The sequence below is a fragment of the Neofelis nebulosa genome, chromosome 7 (genome assembly GCF_028018385.1).
Source record: "Neofelis nebulosa isolate mNeoNeb1 chromosome 7, mNeoNeb1.pri, whole genome shotgun sequence".
Lineage (NCBI taxonomy): Eukaryota > Metazoa > Chordata > Mammalia > Carnivora > Felidae > Neofelis > Neofelis nebulosa.
The window spans coordinates 38,560,076-38,574,915 of NC_080788.1; the positions used below are offsets into that span (position 1 = coordinate 38,560,076).

The following is a 14,840-nucleotide window of genomic DNA, read 5'->3' on the forward strand; positions in this document are numbered from 1 at the left end:
TGTGAACTTTGGGCAAGAAGTTTCAATTCTCTGAACTTCCTTTTCCTCATCTACAAAATGGACATAATATAACCTACCTCACCAGATTGTTGTGAATCTTAGAGATACTGTATCTATAGTATTTAGCCCAGTCCTTGGCATATACTAGGACTCAATGAATGTTAGTTTTCATTCACCATAAAGACACCATAAGATCATCAAGGCTTTGCCTATTGGTAACCTAACAACTATAGGCAAATACCTCAGGGGGAATTAACTGCCCATAGTCTGCAGTTTATACCTTGATGACAAGTGCCTTCTCTGTTTCAACGTCGCTGCTTTTTGAAGTTTTGATGCATTAGGATTTTTATCAGGAATGAGAGAACACTGACTATTATGTCAAAGGATTCCTATGCAAAGCCAATTATAAAGCATTGTTTTAAAACAACATTATTTTTGAGAGAACGAGAAAGAGACAGAGCATGAGCAGGGGACAGGCAGAGAGAGAGGGAGACACAGAATCCGAAGCAAGCTGTCAGCACAGAGCCCGATGCGGGGCTTGAACTCATGAACCATGAGATCATGACCTGAGCCGAAGTTGGACGCTTAATCGACTGAGCCACCCAGGTGCCCCAGTATTTTTTTTTTTTTTTAAAGATAGAGTCAGGAGATGCTACCTTTCTTGAGGAAGGATCCTTACTAATAATGACAGCTTTATAATTTATCATACTTTACCTTTTGCTCTGAATAACAGAAACCACAGAGAGAAACCTGATGCTCAGCCACAGCAACAATATGAGCCCTGGCTAAGTTTGTGAGTTAGTTTAGTGGCATCCACAAAACTTACATGGCCGTGATATTTTGTTCTTAGGCCTAACATAAGTCTTACATACATACATACATACATACATACATAAATATATCTTTCATAGAAAAAAATTAGTATTATTTATAAAGAATAAGATGGCATAATTTAAAATTTTTTAAATGTTTATTTTTGAGAGAGAGAAAGAGAGTGAGAGAGTGTGAGTGGGGAAGGGACATAGAGAGAGGGAGACACAGAATCTGAAGCAGGCTCCAGGCTCTGAGCTGTCAGCACAGAGCCCAATGCGGGGCTCAAACCCACTAGCTGTGAGATCATGACCTGAGCTGAAGGAAGTCAGACGCTTAACCAACTGAGCCACCCAGGCGCCCCCTCCCCCCTTTTTTAAGATAGCATAATTTAAAAGTAAAAACAACTAAGCGTTCTCTAGACAGGGCAGCCTCTGGATCCCAACAGTATTAAGATAAACTTGGTGTGTATTTCACAAGTTTGCTAGGAGGTGACCTCTGCCCGCAGGCTTTGAACAGCATATGTGGTTAAATCCCGAGATTTTAGCATTTCTCAAATGCAGACATCTGTTACTTTATATAAAAGGCACTTTCCTTAAATGTCTGTAAGTTTGTTTGGAGCTGGCCCTAAAGAAAGCTGAGTTTTGGAAGGAAAACATTTATCTATTTAGTTAGTATGAGATGTGCTTTTCTCTAAATGGGACCTACTAGTGTGTGCTGTACCTAAATACGAGTTGTTGGGGGAATTAGCAAGGTAAGTGCAACAAAAGAACAACAAAATCCACAAAAACAAACAAAAACACTGACTGAGTCTCTCTGATTGAGTTAACTTTGTGGCTTTATCTGTCACCTATATTTTGAAAGCAAGTGCTTCAGTGGAAACACATTATCCTTTATACTTACAAGATTACTTTAGTTTTTTTACTCCAAAGAAGCTCATTTGTATCTTCTTCTCAGCATTATGACCAGAGTCTTTTCACTGTTAACTGTTTTCCTTTCAAAGCAATTAATTCCTCTTTTTAAAAAAATATATTGCCTTTGATGATAATCCTGTGACAATGTAGACGTTGAATCTGTGGCACATTTTGTGACCAGAAGCACACTTGAGAGAGCAGAAATGAAATGAAACAGGCAATAATGGAAGGTGGTAAGAGATGTGGCCTTAGAATCAAGAAGCCTGGGGGGAGGGGGGGCGGGGGACGGCCGACTTTGGTCAGTGAATATTTCTGCAGGCCTGCTGTATGCACTGGGTTCAGAGCCAGTTAGAGATTTGGAAACATATGACATACTAGAACTGGATTTTTGAGACGTGCTAAAATTGTAGGCTCTACCTGTGTTTCCCACTCACCACATATTTGCTGTGTGACTTCCTAGCTTTGAGGCTGTTTCTCATCTATAAAATTAGCTTAATAAAGTTTGTTCTGCTTCCCATAAATGGGCACTGTGTTTACAACGTTGCTGGAAGAAAGGATGGAGATGAATAGGAAGTTGAGGACAGCCTGAGCTTGTGGTTATACAGCTCAGGTGAGGCAGTGGCTGGAAAAACCCTTTCTAAGCTACAAAGCTCCCATGAAAAGAGATCGATCAGAGGAGGGTTTGCAGGCTGACCTTGGAAGATTTGGAAACTTCCTAAGTCCTATCCTGGGTGGACCTGGAGATCCTCATGTTCCTCCCCTCCTAACTTAAAAAGAACCCCTTATTCTTGTCTATTTTTGTTGTAGGGACCTTGTTCTTTCCCATTTATGCATATGGGGTTAACTCTTTCCTTTTTAATCTTCTGTCAGTGGCTGCATGTGGAAATTGGTAGAATCACAGAAGTTTAGATCTGAGAGGACACTGGAGAGCGTGTGTCATCTCCCCTCTCCCCGCACCCGTGAAGAACCCCCTTTTCAGCATGCTTGTCAGACGGCTGACCATCCGGCCCCTTGCTTAAATAATTCATGAACAGAGTGTTCACTACTGCCTCCCAGTCCACACTGCCTGCCCAACGTATTCCAACAGGCCACACGTCTATCTTTTCTGGTGCTCTCTCATTCACTGAGCTAGAATGTGTTCCTTGAGAAATGTACTCGCTGGATCCCACCAAGACACCTGGAACAACACAGTGCTAGCCGCTTACTGGCTCTGCCATGTATTCACAGAGTGATTTGGAGCAAGTTACTTATTAATCTTTTGTACCTCAGTTTCCCCTTCTAGAAAACAAGGGTGATAATGTACCCACCTCGTAGGATTGTTAGGGGGATTTAATATGCATATGACTAGAATAGCATCTGGCACATAATAAACACTCTCTGGCCCTCGTTATCTTATTTCTGCTGTGCAATATCACCGTTGTGCTGGTGCTGCTGCTATCCGACCTCACATTATTATATTATTATATATTAATGTTAATATAAAAAGTTCTATTATCACCTGACAGTAGAGATTAGAGTGTTAAATATATCTTCTGTGGCCTGTTATCCTAGCCCTCTTGCATCATTCATGTGGGTAAGCAGGTAAGAATGTCTGCCTTACACTGTAATCTGTTAAGAGTGGGGGGCATTACATGGGCGTGTGGCCACTCCCATAGGGACCTCTGCAACTGCGGACAAGCATCATTCAGTCCATTCATCCCCCTATCCACAGACTTCCTGGTGTCCTTAGAGAATAAGGATGAATTAGGAGGAGGAGGAAAGGACACTGAAGGATACTTATTTAGAAATAGTGCCTTCAGAACTGCAGGGGGGGCCCATTTCTTCCCTCCCACAAAAAGGAAGGGGAAACTAACACTAAAGTCCCATCTTGAGTCAGGCTGCACGGTAAAGACGTTCACATCTGTATTCCATTGAACCCTCCAAGCAACCCCATGAGGTAGGTAGGGGAGAAAACTGAGCCTCCAGGGGTTTTAGAACCTTGCTCAAGGTCATGGATGAGATCCATAACCAGGTCATCCACCTCCAAAGCCCACCTGTCAGGGGAAGTCTGAGGTGCAAAAACAGGGCCGAATCTTGAGCTACGCCTGCCACACTTGGTGTGCTCAGCTCCTATTTATGTAAGAGGCTGAGTGCACAATAAATATTTAGGCAAAGTTTATAAGAAAAAAAAAAAGTCTGCTTGTAGGAGCACTTAACCTAAACCAGTACAAGAGATGCGAGGTATTTAAATTGGTGCGAGGTTGACCCAAAACTAGAATTCAAGGTTGTGTAGACCAGTCCTCAATAGAAACTTTACAGTCTTATTTACCTTGACTGAGAAATGTTTGGAGGAATTTCCTCCACGTCGGGAACCGTTTCTCATTGACTGGCTGTGCGTGCTGTGCTAAAATGCCCGCCAGCTCCTCGGAGATCTTCACCAAAGCTGGCTCCTGCAGAAACAAATTAAATAGAACCACAAGCAATTTTACTACAGAAATGAAAACTGCTTGTGGAGTGATTAAAAACCAGGCCTCCAACAGGCAAAAAAATGTGGTTACTGTTTACCCAGAGTCAGAAAGCCATTTTGAAATTTTTCTCTATTTTTCCAGCCATTTCCGTTTTCGCATTTCAAAGTGATTTGGCCCCTAAATATTGCTGCTAATTCTGCCTGTTGTCTCCAAAGGGCGGCCTTGTGTCCAGACATCAGGAAATCCGGCCGCAGACGCACTGTAGGCTGCCCAGCTAGCTGAGTGTCCTTGGCCAATGTGCCACTTCACTATGGGCCTCAGTTTCCCTTTATGTAAATGGGGGGGTTAATGACCTAGTCCCTAGGATCCTTCAGACCTGAATGTTTGTTGTTCTATTACCCTAATAGGACTGGCCCTGGGAGAAATTATGGAGTTGGCAGGGTCTTTCTTTGGCACCTCTATCTCTTTAAGCTGTGCTCTTTCCCCCTTTTTGGGAGGCCTCCACATCCCACAGCCGTGGGAGCAAAGCCTTAAACTTAGGGCTGATACTGAAGAGGTGGGATTTTAGATGGGAGCAGGTTGTAAGAGTGAGGTGGGGAGGGGTGCTGGGATTCCCCACAAGGTCAAAGCCTCATCTGACTAGACACGAGATGGGCCCCCTACCATCATCAAACAGCCCGAACCACAGAGCCTCCTGTCAAAATGAAAACAGGTGGAAATTCCTTAAAGAATAAGATGCCTGCCTTTTTGATATAAAGAGCCTCAGGTTGCCAGGACCATTTTTTTTTTTCTGGATAGTCTGGGACTATCTAACAATTTTCAAATAGAGCCCCACCTCTTCAGACTTTATTTCTGGCAGAAGTTGAGCAGGGCACTAGATATAAAGCCATTTGATGGGCATTATTCATATTCAAAATATGGGACACTGACAAGAAAAACTTGGGCTTGCTTTGGGTTGCTGGGGACCTTCTAGATATATGTATGAGTGCTCAGCAGTTTGAAAGAATAAGAAAAGAATCTGCTGTTTTGGTGAGCGGCGTCGAGAGGAATCTTAGAAATAACCTGTATACTCGTTTATTTCCAATTTCCCTGACATTCAAAAGTGATTGTCCTGCCCACCACTCCCTTTCAACCCCACCAGCTCCTTGGTATATGTGTTTCATTCTGGGTCCAGTGCCCTCTAAAAATCTATAATAGAAGATAAATATCTAAGAATATACTCTAGACGGGTACAAATAATCTGAATAATTTCTGAAATATCCAGGAAATCCTGGTGGGAGAGTTCCATTAGTTAGTTTAGTAAGTGCTGGACACACAAAACAAAAATGCCTTGAGAAAGGGAGAGTGCCTGGCCTGTGCTCGTTCAGGATGAATCACTGTGCAGCAGCTGGAGGTCTGTTCAGAAGGGTTGGGGAAGCTGGCTGAGGCCCGGAGCCTTTGCCTGGGAGGTGGAAGCAGGGAAATCGTTGTCAAATTGTTGCCTCCCACATCCTGCACAGTGTACACATTTCTTCTGCTCTTTCCTGGCCATCGCCTCGGGTCTCCAAAGCCCTGCATCTGAATCATAAACAAGCATACACAACGTGCAGTTCCAATAACTTGGCCTTCTGCCTTGCTCCTTGGAACACCATCCTCCAAACCCACCTTTATTTTTTGTTTTATGCTTGTTTCAGTTAAAAGCATTCTACTGTATCGAAGAAGACCAATTGTCTGTGATTCATGAGGTGCCCCAAAGCTGGGACACTGAAGCAGGGCTGTCGATTCCCACCCTGCTTGGGGTCAAGGAGGGAAGTTTTGCAGGCCAGGCTGTCCCCCGGGACAGTAGAGACTTCTTTCTATGCTGCCATGATTAAAGGGCTTTTCCTGCCCTGCTTCTGAAAAGCATTAAACCATCTACCCAGTGATCTGCTGTGTGGCCATTCACATCAAATCAGTCTAAAGAGAAATAATTCATCTATTCATTCACTCATGCATATATCAATAAACTACAGGTATGAGGAGTATCAAAATGATGGGGACAGACAGTATAATGGTGCCCATCCGGGACTAGGGGTCGGGGGAATGGGGAGCCGGTGTTGTGTGGCTACAGAGATCCGGTTTTACGTGATGAAAGGAGTTAGGGAGATGGATGGTGGTGATGGCTGCTCAGTGTTGTGGACATGTTTACCGCCACTAGACTGTTCACTTAAAAATGGTTAAGACAGGGGCTCCTGGGTGGCTCAGTCAGTTAAGCATCCAACTTTGGCTCAGGTCATCATGATCTCACGGTTCATGAGTCTGAGCCCTGTGTTGGGCTCTGTGCTGACAGCTCCAAGCCTGGAGCCTGCTTTGGATTCTGTGTCTCCCTCTCTCTGCCCCTCCTCCACTTGCACTCTGTTTGTCTCTCTCTCAAAATATAAAATAAACATTAAAAAATTTTGTTTTTAATTAAAAGAATGGTTTAGACAGTAAATTTTATGTTATATGCATTTACCACAATAAAAGTAATTGGGGGAAAATGACAAAGTGTCAGGCCTTCCTTGTAGGTAGCTGAACTGGGGGAAAAGAGTTTGTGTGTTTTAGGGGAGAGGTGGAGATGGAGAGGAGGTGGTGAAGGAACAGGTGGAAGCCTTGCTACCTAAATCTTGAAACTAGATCTCCATCAACTTGAGGATCAAGTTGAAACTCCCCAAACAATGCATGAAGAGGGGCCTCTGTGACTGAGCCTGTGATTCCTCATGTAGCCTCAGGTCTCCCTTCTCCAGCTCCCAGCCTCGCCCCACACTCCCCTGGCTCAGCCTCTTTCCTCAGCCTGCCTTCCTTCACTTCCTCCCCTGGCCGACTCCTCGTCCTGAGTTAGTTCTAGTCACACCTCTTCCCGGAAGCCTTCTCTATCACTAGTTGGGTATCCTTTCTCTGTGCTCTCCAGCTCCATGGGGGCTCCCTCACAGTGTGGCCAGTGGCTTCGAGCTCATTTGCCCCAGTGCTCTGCACAGGGAACCCTAAATGTGGAATGAATCATGGCAGTGGTAAACACGGACCCAGCCCCGAACAGCTGAAGTTACAGAATAGGGGAAAATGTGGAACCTCTCCACAGGCTCCCTCCTTGCTGCCCAGGAACCACCTGGGGGGATGACCACTTAAGAACCACCAATTCTTCCTGGGTGGATTTTATGGGATTCCCTACCTCTGAGGGGCATTGGGAAGACAAATGAGGTGACATTTACGAAGCGCCACCTCAGATGCAACATGCTATGTGAGGGCCAGTAATTAACTTGTAAGGCTGTGGCCTGTGTGAGGCATCTGGACACCGTGCCAAGCTGCTGCCACTGCCTCTGCTCGCACAGCCAGCCATTCTGCCCGCGCGGCAGCATTTCTGCTGTGCACAAAGCCACAGCAAGGGGGTAAATTTCCTAGAGGAAAGTCTGCTGCAGGAATCTGGAGGATGAATCGTGTCCCGTCAAGAGAAATACACAGCTGAAGGCACTGGTGGGGTGATGTTCACTAGGGGACAGTGAGGCACATGGAGGCAGCCGGGGGCCATGATTAGCTCTCTAAGAAAACGGTATGGGTTGGAATAATGGGGTGAGGGTATTAACTATTCCATTCATTTATCTTGAAAGCCTCTGATGGGAAATATGAGGATTATACTAAGAATGGCCTTAGTACTAACAAAAAGAGAAGTGTCCCCCTCACCCCTACCAACCTGAACCAAATCATACAAAACCACCAAGACCTGTAGCTCCTAGATTCGAGAAAAGCCAGCAAACTGACGTTCCATATAAAAGCACCCCTGTTACTGGGTGATTTTTAACTTGTGACTACAGACAGAAAACAATGGAGGTTGTGGAAATGAATGCTAGTTTGCTTTCTTTGCCCCCTTCTCATCCTCCCAAATTGTGTGTGTGTGTGTGTGTGTGTGTGTGTGTACACATATGCAAAATGTCTGTTATAGGCCAGCAACTGGGGGTGGGTGTCTTGTCTTCTCTATCCTACAAAATCCTACAAGCTTGTGAAATGAGTACTTAGAAGGTTTCACCTCAGTAAGTCATATCAAGGTAGTGGACTACCCCAGTCTATTTCAGAGATCCCATGACCCACATGGAGTAGATCATTTACAGCTAACGACTCTGGGGTGTGGAAAGGAAAGTACGTATCTTGTGGGTGATAAGTAGATGTTAGAAAAATTCACTTTACTCTTTGAAAAAAAAAAGTCAGAATTCCAGATTTTCCTTCCATCGTGAGTGCACTGGGTCTGCCAACACACATTAGCTGTTGGCCTTTGTGGAGCTGATATAGCTCTAGAGCAATTCCCATCCAGGAGAAACTTCAGCCCCATCTTTGCCATTGCACAGGCTTGTCACCCTTTCTCCAGCACCCACATTTACCCTCAGTGTGCGTTGATAATCATCAGGACCTTGGAAGGTTCCAGGATACCTGAGTAGCATAGGGCACAGGGCCTCAATCTGCCAGACCAGTGCATCCTAGAGAATCTTGTCTATCAAGCATAGGCATTGCCTCTCAGCTCACTCTCTATTTCTATCAAGACAGTGTACATTTGAAGGAAGAGATATTTGACTGAAGGAAATTCATGATCTCTCAGGGGAAGCTGCTGGCATATCCAATTTAATACTGCCCTCAATGACTAAAGCTACTTCAAACTCTAGAGAGTTAACTTTCCCAGGTAAATTGTGTGTGTGTGTGTGTGTGTGTGTGTGTGTGTGTGTGTGTGTGTGTATTTATTGGTGAGGGTGGGAAAGGAGAAAGAAGGAATACAAATTAGAATGTACTAAATATCAATCCCACCAAAACTCATTTTATTTTAGAAGCTTCTTTGCTAGACCTGCAGTGGTAAGTTAGGTAAAATAACTTCTTGGCTAATCACCTCCAATCTCTCACGTCTCACATTGTTTGTGGTGTTCAAAGGAGAAACCAAGGGACCTAGCTAGATTGTTCTTCTTATAAAGATTTCTGATGTGGAATGGAGGGTGGTATAAGGTCAAAAGGGCAGAGCAATGACCTAAAAAACTAAGCAGGATTGTCAGTGTTGAGAGGGACCATATGGACCATCCTCATGGTTAAATGAGTTAAATGCCTCATTCGCAGAAGAGGGGATGGGACTCCTGTGCTCATGTAGGCACTCTCTGGCTGCCTCTGACTCTTGGGTGAGTCCCCTTCACCAGCCCTCCTGCCTCTTTCAGGGGGTAAAGTGTGGGGCACTGTGAAAGATGCTCAGGATTTGAATTGGCTAGTGGCACAGAGATGGAGAGAAGGGAGGGATTCCAAATTTGAGGGTGAATTTAGAAAGGTTGCTTTGCTGGTCTCAGGTTGCATTTTATCACTGTAGTCACCGTTTAGGTAAAATAATTGCTCTCACTTATTGAACGCTTACCATGTGGCAGGCCTGTGCCAGAGATTTTTTTTTATATTTATTATCTCAAAGCCATTCTCTGAGTAGATATTATCATTCCCAGTTCCCGTCACACAGCCATGAAGTGGCACACTGGGATTCAAATCCAGTTGCTACCAGTACGCCGTAGTTCGATGGGATCTATTTCTGAAACTGCCATCAGTGGGTATAAATGGTCAATCTGGGTCAGATGAGATCATCCACATGTGATGCTGAGTCTGTGCCGTCAGATTTATGAAAGAGTGGTCGAGTGGACATCTGTTGTTGGCTGCACAGCATCTTTGTCCCCCCGTTCAGGGTCACGATGTCCCAAACTTCCTCTTAGGAACTGCCGCGATTGACAGTGACTCACCCTCAACTCCAGTTTTCTTTCCTCCTATTGTCTTGACCAAGGAGAAGCTCCAGGAGCCCCTGGCAGCCATCTTGGAGCGCTGTGGACAGCCAGCCTTAGGGTGGAACAGACATTATGTGCCAGGAGGAGGGGTGGGGGGTAATGGCGTCGTTAGCGGTGTTGCGCTGCTGGATTAAGCCTTGTCCAAAGTCAGACTAATCCTTGGATTTTCAGTTGGCTGAGATAATCAAGCCATTTTGAGTCAGATTTTCTGTTAATTGAAGTTTAAACATTTTAAGCAGACACACGTGGGCGGGCCAAACCACGTACCCACAATCCGTGCTGGAAGCTTTAAGCCAGCAAACGTTCTGATCATCTGTGCGTTGGTTACTCTCATTCTGCAGTCGGTAGTGAAGTTTTCACTCACTTCTCTCCATTAAGATCATTAGGAGCAGTCCCTCTTTAGCGTGCAAAAATATGCTGAGAAGATGAAGAAAAAATGAAAACGTCTCCGGCAAGTCATAAACTACTTCCCACACCTACTTAAAGTTTAAGGACTGCTTTAATACTCCATGTTTAATTGTTAATTGAGAATTTAAAAATCAAAAATGCCAACTTTGCCTTCGATGAGATGGAAAATTATGCTGCTGTAGAAGGTAACATAATGTAAAACAGCCAACATTACCAAGGCACACAAATGTTTTTGGTATGTAAAATTGCTTTGTAAAATATTTGCTCCATCTGCTGAAAGCGGCAAAGACAATTTTCCCTTGATAGCTAATGGCCCATTTCGGCTGTGTGGCAAGTGATTCGCTGCGGTGGCGGCTCTCATTAAACAGAATGGTGAAAATACGGTATATAATTCCATACTTATGTGGCATTATCCACTCGCTGCTTCTCGAGGAGTCTGTCCCTCATTATCTAGGCCTCCACCTTGTACCAACATGCAGGCCTAGCAGTTGATTTGACTTGAGAAGCGTTTTGTCCAACTGAGGCACATATGCTGTGCCTCCATTCCAAAGCTCAGCACAACTGCTTCGCCCCCGACCAGAGACACTGGAGAGGTTCGTTCCCTTTCAACTTTGCAGCACCGAAACTGCTGTTTCTTTTCCCCCTCCTCACAGGGGGCCGTGGTTTTCTTTCTGGGCACACCCTGTCGCGCTGCATGCTGGGGTTTCAATACATAAAGATTAAGCGTTTCTTGAAATTCTTAATTGAACTCCCGCACATACACAAAAGCAGGAAACGTGTCCCCCCAGGGCCAAAACTGCTGTCACGAAAGCCCCACAAACACTGCCCTTGGTTGGTTCCTGGTGTACGTGGCAGTCTGTGATCTCTGTCTTCAAAGGAGTTGTTTACACTACACCCCGAATTCCTTCAACATCTGCTAGAGGAACAATTAAAAATAAATAATCCAGGGTGGTTTAAAAAAAGAAGAATATGTTCATGGTTTAGGAATAATATTGAAAAGTAGTTACAGCTGCAAGTGGCAGATTTTTTAAAAATATTTTTAATGTTGGAAAATGGGTTTGAAGGGAATTGTATGAACTATGAATGACATCAAATAAACACAGATGACAGTTTTAAAGATTATGCAGTCTTTTAAGGCAGAAACCAGGCCGTTTAAAAATCAACTGTAAGGTGGAAGTAGCCATGATTATTATTACTGGTAATATATTGGTAATAGGTCTCTTTGTTACCAGTTGGAGAAATATCGTCGGTTGAGAGAAAAGCTCTTTAACTGGCAACTGAAAACAGAAGAAAGCACGTGTGCCTTTTGGACTTTGATTTTTTTCATTCAAGTATAGAGGAGAGGAGTGAATTTGTGGAATGAAATGAGAGACCATCAAGAGAGTTTTTATTTTAATTTTATGCAAAAGGAGTGGGCAAGCATTTACTTCTCTTAATCAGAGCAGAGAGCCCTACCTCCTTTGGTATTTCCACAAGTACAGATGTATATACTCGAGGCCGATAGGAAAGCTTTGTGCAATTTAGTATTGTTTTCTTTCTGCAGACCATGCTGGTGAAAATACCAGGGTAATAAATCAGTGAATTCCAAAAGTGAGGATTTTTGTTGGATTTGGTACAGTGACAGGAGAGTCCGAGTCTTCTCAAGGGCATCCCTCTCTCACCCAGGGGCACTGAGGACAGACGACCAGAAGCAAATGGCGCAGTCGTAGACAGAGAGTAAAACTCATTCTGAATCTGTTCCAAATACCCGTGCCTGCTCTGTGGTTTTCAGCAAGGCAGATATTTCCAAAAGAACTCCAAGGGGGACTTCCTGGATGTGAAAACACTAACCAATTCTCGTTTCTCTCATCTTTTGCTTTATTCCTTCCTTCCACGCTGTTATTGCGAAAAACTGGCAGTTAAATTCAATTGATTCAAAATATTCCGGATCCATATGGCCGCCAACCCTGGAGCTGAGGCGGCGATAGCGCCTCACTGCTGTTCTCAAGCATTTGCCTCTCCCCTAGTCCCCAGATGGTGGGAGTAACATTTAAACCTCCTTTTCTCTGCCTTGTACAATAGACCTTGGCACCATTTCAACTGTTTACTCCGGTAATTAACAGCTCTGATACCACAACAATTACAACTCCTACGCTCTCACCACAATAATGCTATGAATTAGTGAGAGCTAATGGCTGGAAGGTAGAGTGTTTCCAGACTGTGAGATCTGTGCATTTTTAGAATAAAATAAAAGGTACAAACAGCACGCTTGCAGTAGACAATGATTACCTAGTAATTAGTTTACACAAAGCTTCCTATTTAATGGCAAAACGCTGTAATTAACGTGTGACAGAAAATCAAAGGGTACTTTGTAAGCATATGAAAAATTAACACTGCAGGCCCATAGCTTTATGTACTGATTAGAAGCATATTAAATCAATAGGACACACAAACCAACAGCTTGTGTAGCTGGTTATTATAGGTCCTCGGAAGGGGGACCCGGCTTTCATTTACTTGGGGAGGCAATTTTCCTTCTCCTGTCATCTTCCTCAGGCACAGGCAGGCACCTCAAACTCAACCCTGGCAGCTTTGTGAAAATAACCATTGAACTGGAAGAAAACATTCTAAGTCATTCTCAGAGATAAGGAAAAATATGTAAATGATTAAAGCTTTCCAACAATTGTGGTGACGTGCTGCTACACTAATTAGAAAAGACACCAACTGGAACCAGAAAATGAAGCAACTGGGTCTCAATCTCGTGGTCAGAATAAGCTCCACTTTATCAGGTCACTGCCTCTCTCTTCGACATGTGGAAGATTAAAATAACTGGAATTATCTTTTATTTTGAAGTGATGGGAAACCAGGCTGCTGTCAAGGTTTATTCCTTTAAAGGCATTATTCGGTAAATCACTGGGTGGGCGCAATTGGGTCAATATCGCGTATCTTCGACAGCCACAATCCTATATAACGATAATTGATGCATAGAACAATGTTCTGGAAGGCTACAAGATGCAAAAAGAACTTCTGAATCACCAGAGGAAGATTTAATTGTGCATTCTTGTTCAACGTTACCTGCAATTTAATTGTAATACAGTTTTATGGTAATATTGATAATAACAGGTAGCATTTCTTGAAGGCTTATTGTGTGCTGAGTACATTGCTAGCCAATTCACAGGGGTATCTTATTTAATTGTCACCCCCTCCCTCCCCCACAAGGCAGGTACTAATATTATCCCTCTTTACAGATGAAGAGGTAGAGACTTGGAGAGCAGAGTGATTTCCCATGGTTCCCCCCTAGTGACCTTGATGTGCCTGGGCTACAGAACCCCCGTGGAGCTAGACCACCTCCTGCTTATCCTGAATGTTCAATTATTCAGACTAGCCTATTCCAACACTCATTCAGCTTAAGAGGGAATTTACCAGGTCAAGCTGGAACAGGAGACTAAAAAACAAAACAAAAAACAAAAACGAAAAAACACAAACAAAATATGTGGTTGCTTATCCAAAAAACAAGGTTTTAAATGCCCACTGTTTTTAATGCTACATTTGATCTTGAAGTTTGGCTGCCCTAAGCTTTGTGAGAATTTATACGCTTACTAAAATGATCATGTTCATGTATTAAGTTGAGGAAGGCATTGGAAGCCACCCCCAGGAACAATCAAAGGGCATATCTAAAACTCACTCTCATCACCCAAGAACATCTGCAGGTGCGTGAGGCAGTTGAGTTACAAAAGCTTTAAACCCTGGGGACTGCCCAGGAGGGCTTGGGCTCTTCTGCAGCTCTCAGGTATGTGCCCTCTGAACTCCCTGCCTGCTGCCTTTCAGGGAAAATGACAGCAGCTTCCTTGTCAGCCAGGAAAGGAAAGAAATTCCAGCACAATGGCTACTGTGTTCCAGGGATGTTGGTGTTTCCCATGTCTCTGTAGAAAGCAGAGAAACTGCCCATCGGGCAGTGGGTAACAACGGCACGGATTGGGCGGGGGGGGGCGGGGTGGAGGTAAACACTGCTCCAGGATTTTCAAACAAGGAGTCTTTTCTAAAAGGTCTCAGCTTGGTGTGGCAAGAACACTGCGCCAGAGGAGTGGATGTGGGTTCCAAGCTAGGCAACATCATTTATTAGCTACGTGAGCTTGGGCAAGTTACTTAACTACCTAAGCATCAGTTTCTCCATCTGTAAACAGAATAACAATAATTATCAGAGTGGTGTGGAAGTAAATGAGTAGAAATCTCAGGGTTTTTATGAGATTGAATGAAGCAATTCACGTAAAGTGCCGAGAGGCCTGGCACCCCCAGCTATTCTGCAATGCTAATAATAATTATTATTGTTGTTATTATTGAGAAATACAGGGAAACATCAAGACCTTAACAGTGTAAATTTATAGAATCTAAGAAAATGCCTAATCTCATGTGTACACCAATATTCTGGCAGATACTAAATACATAATCTCAGAGGTCAAGGTTTTAATATATAAAAATAAACAATAAAAAATAAATAATCA

General features: G+C 43.8%; 1 protein-coding gene and 1 long non-coding RNA gene across 12 annotated transcripts in view; one reads left to right on the top strand and one right to left on the bottom strand.

Annotated features, from left to right (window-relative positions):
• Window positions 1–14,840, top strand: part of LOC131518078 (uncharacterized) — a 129,139-nt gene that overhangs the window by 72,097 nt on the left and 42,202 nt on the right. The gene's annotated exons all lie outside the window — the stretch shown is intronic.
• The window catches only part of IQCH (IQ motif containing H), a 212,130-nt gene that overhangs the window by 52,104 nt on the left and 145,186 nt on the right, over window positions 1–14,840 (bottom strand). For 7 of the 8 annotated variants that reach the window (XM_058740614.1, XM_058740613.1, XM_058740617.1 and 4 more), the window contains one exon: window positions 4,033–4,153. In XM_058740614.1, coding sequence (XP_058596597.1) covers window positions 4,033–4,153 — 121 coding nt within the window. Of the gene's footprint in view, window positions 1–4,032; window positions 4,154–13,121; window positions 13,414–14,840 lie in introns of those variants that run through there. The other variant, XM_058740619.1, reaches the window with a different exon arrangement.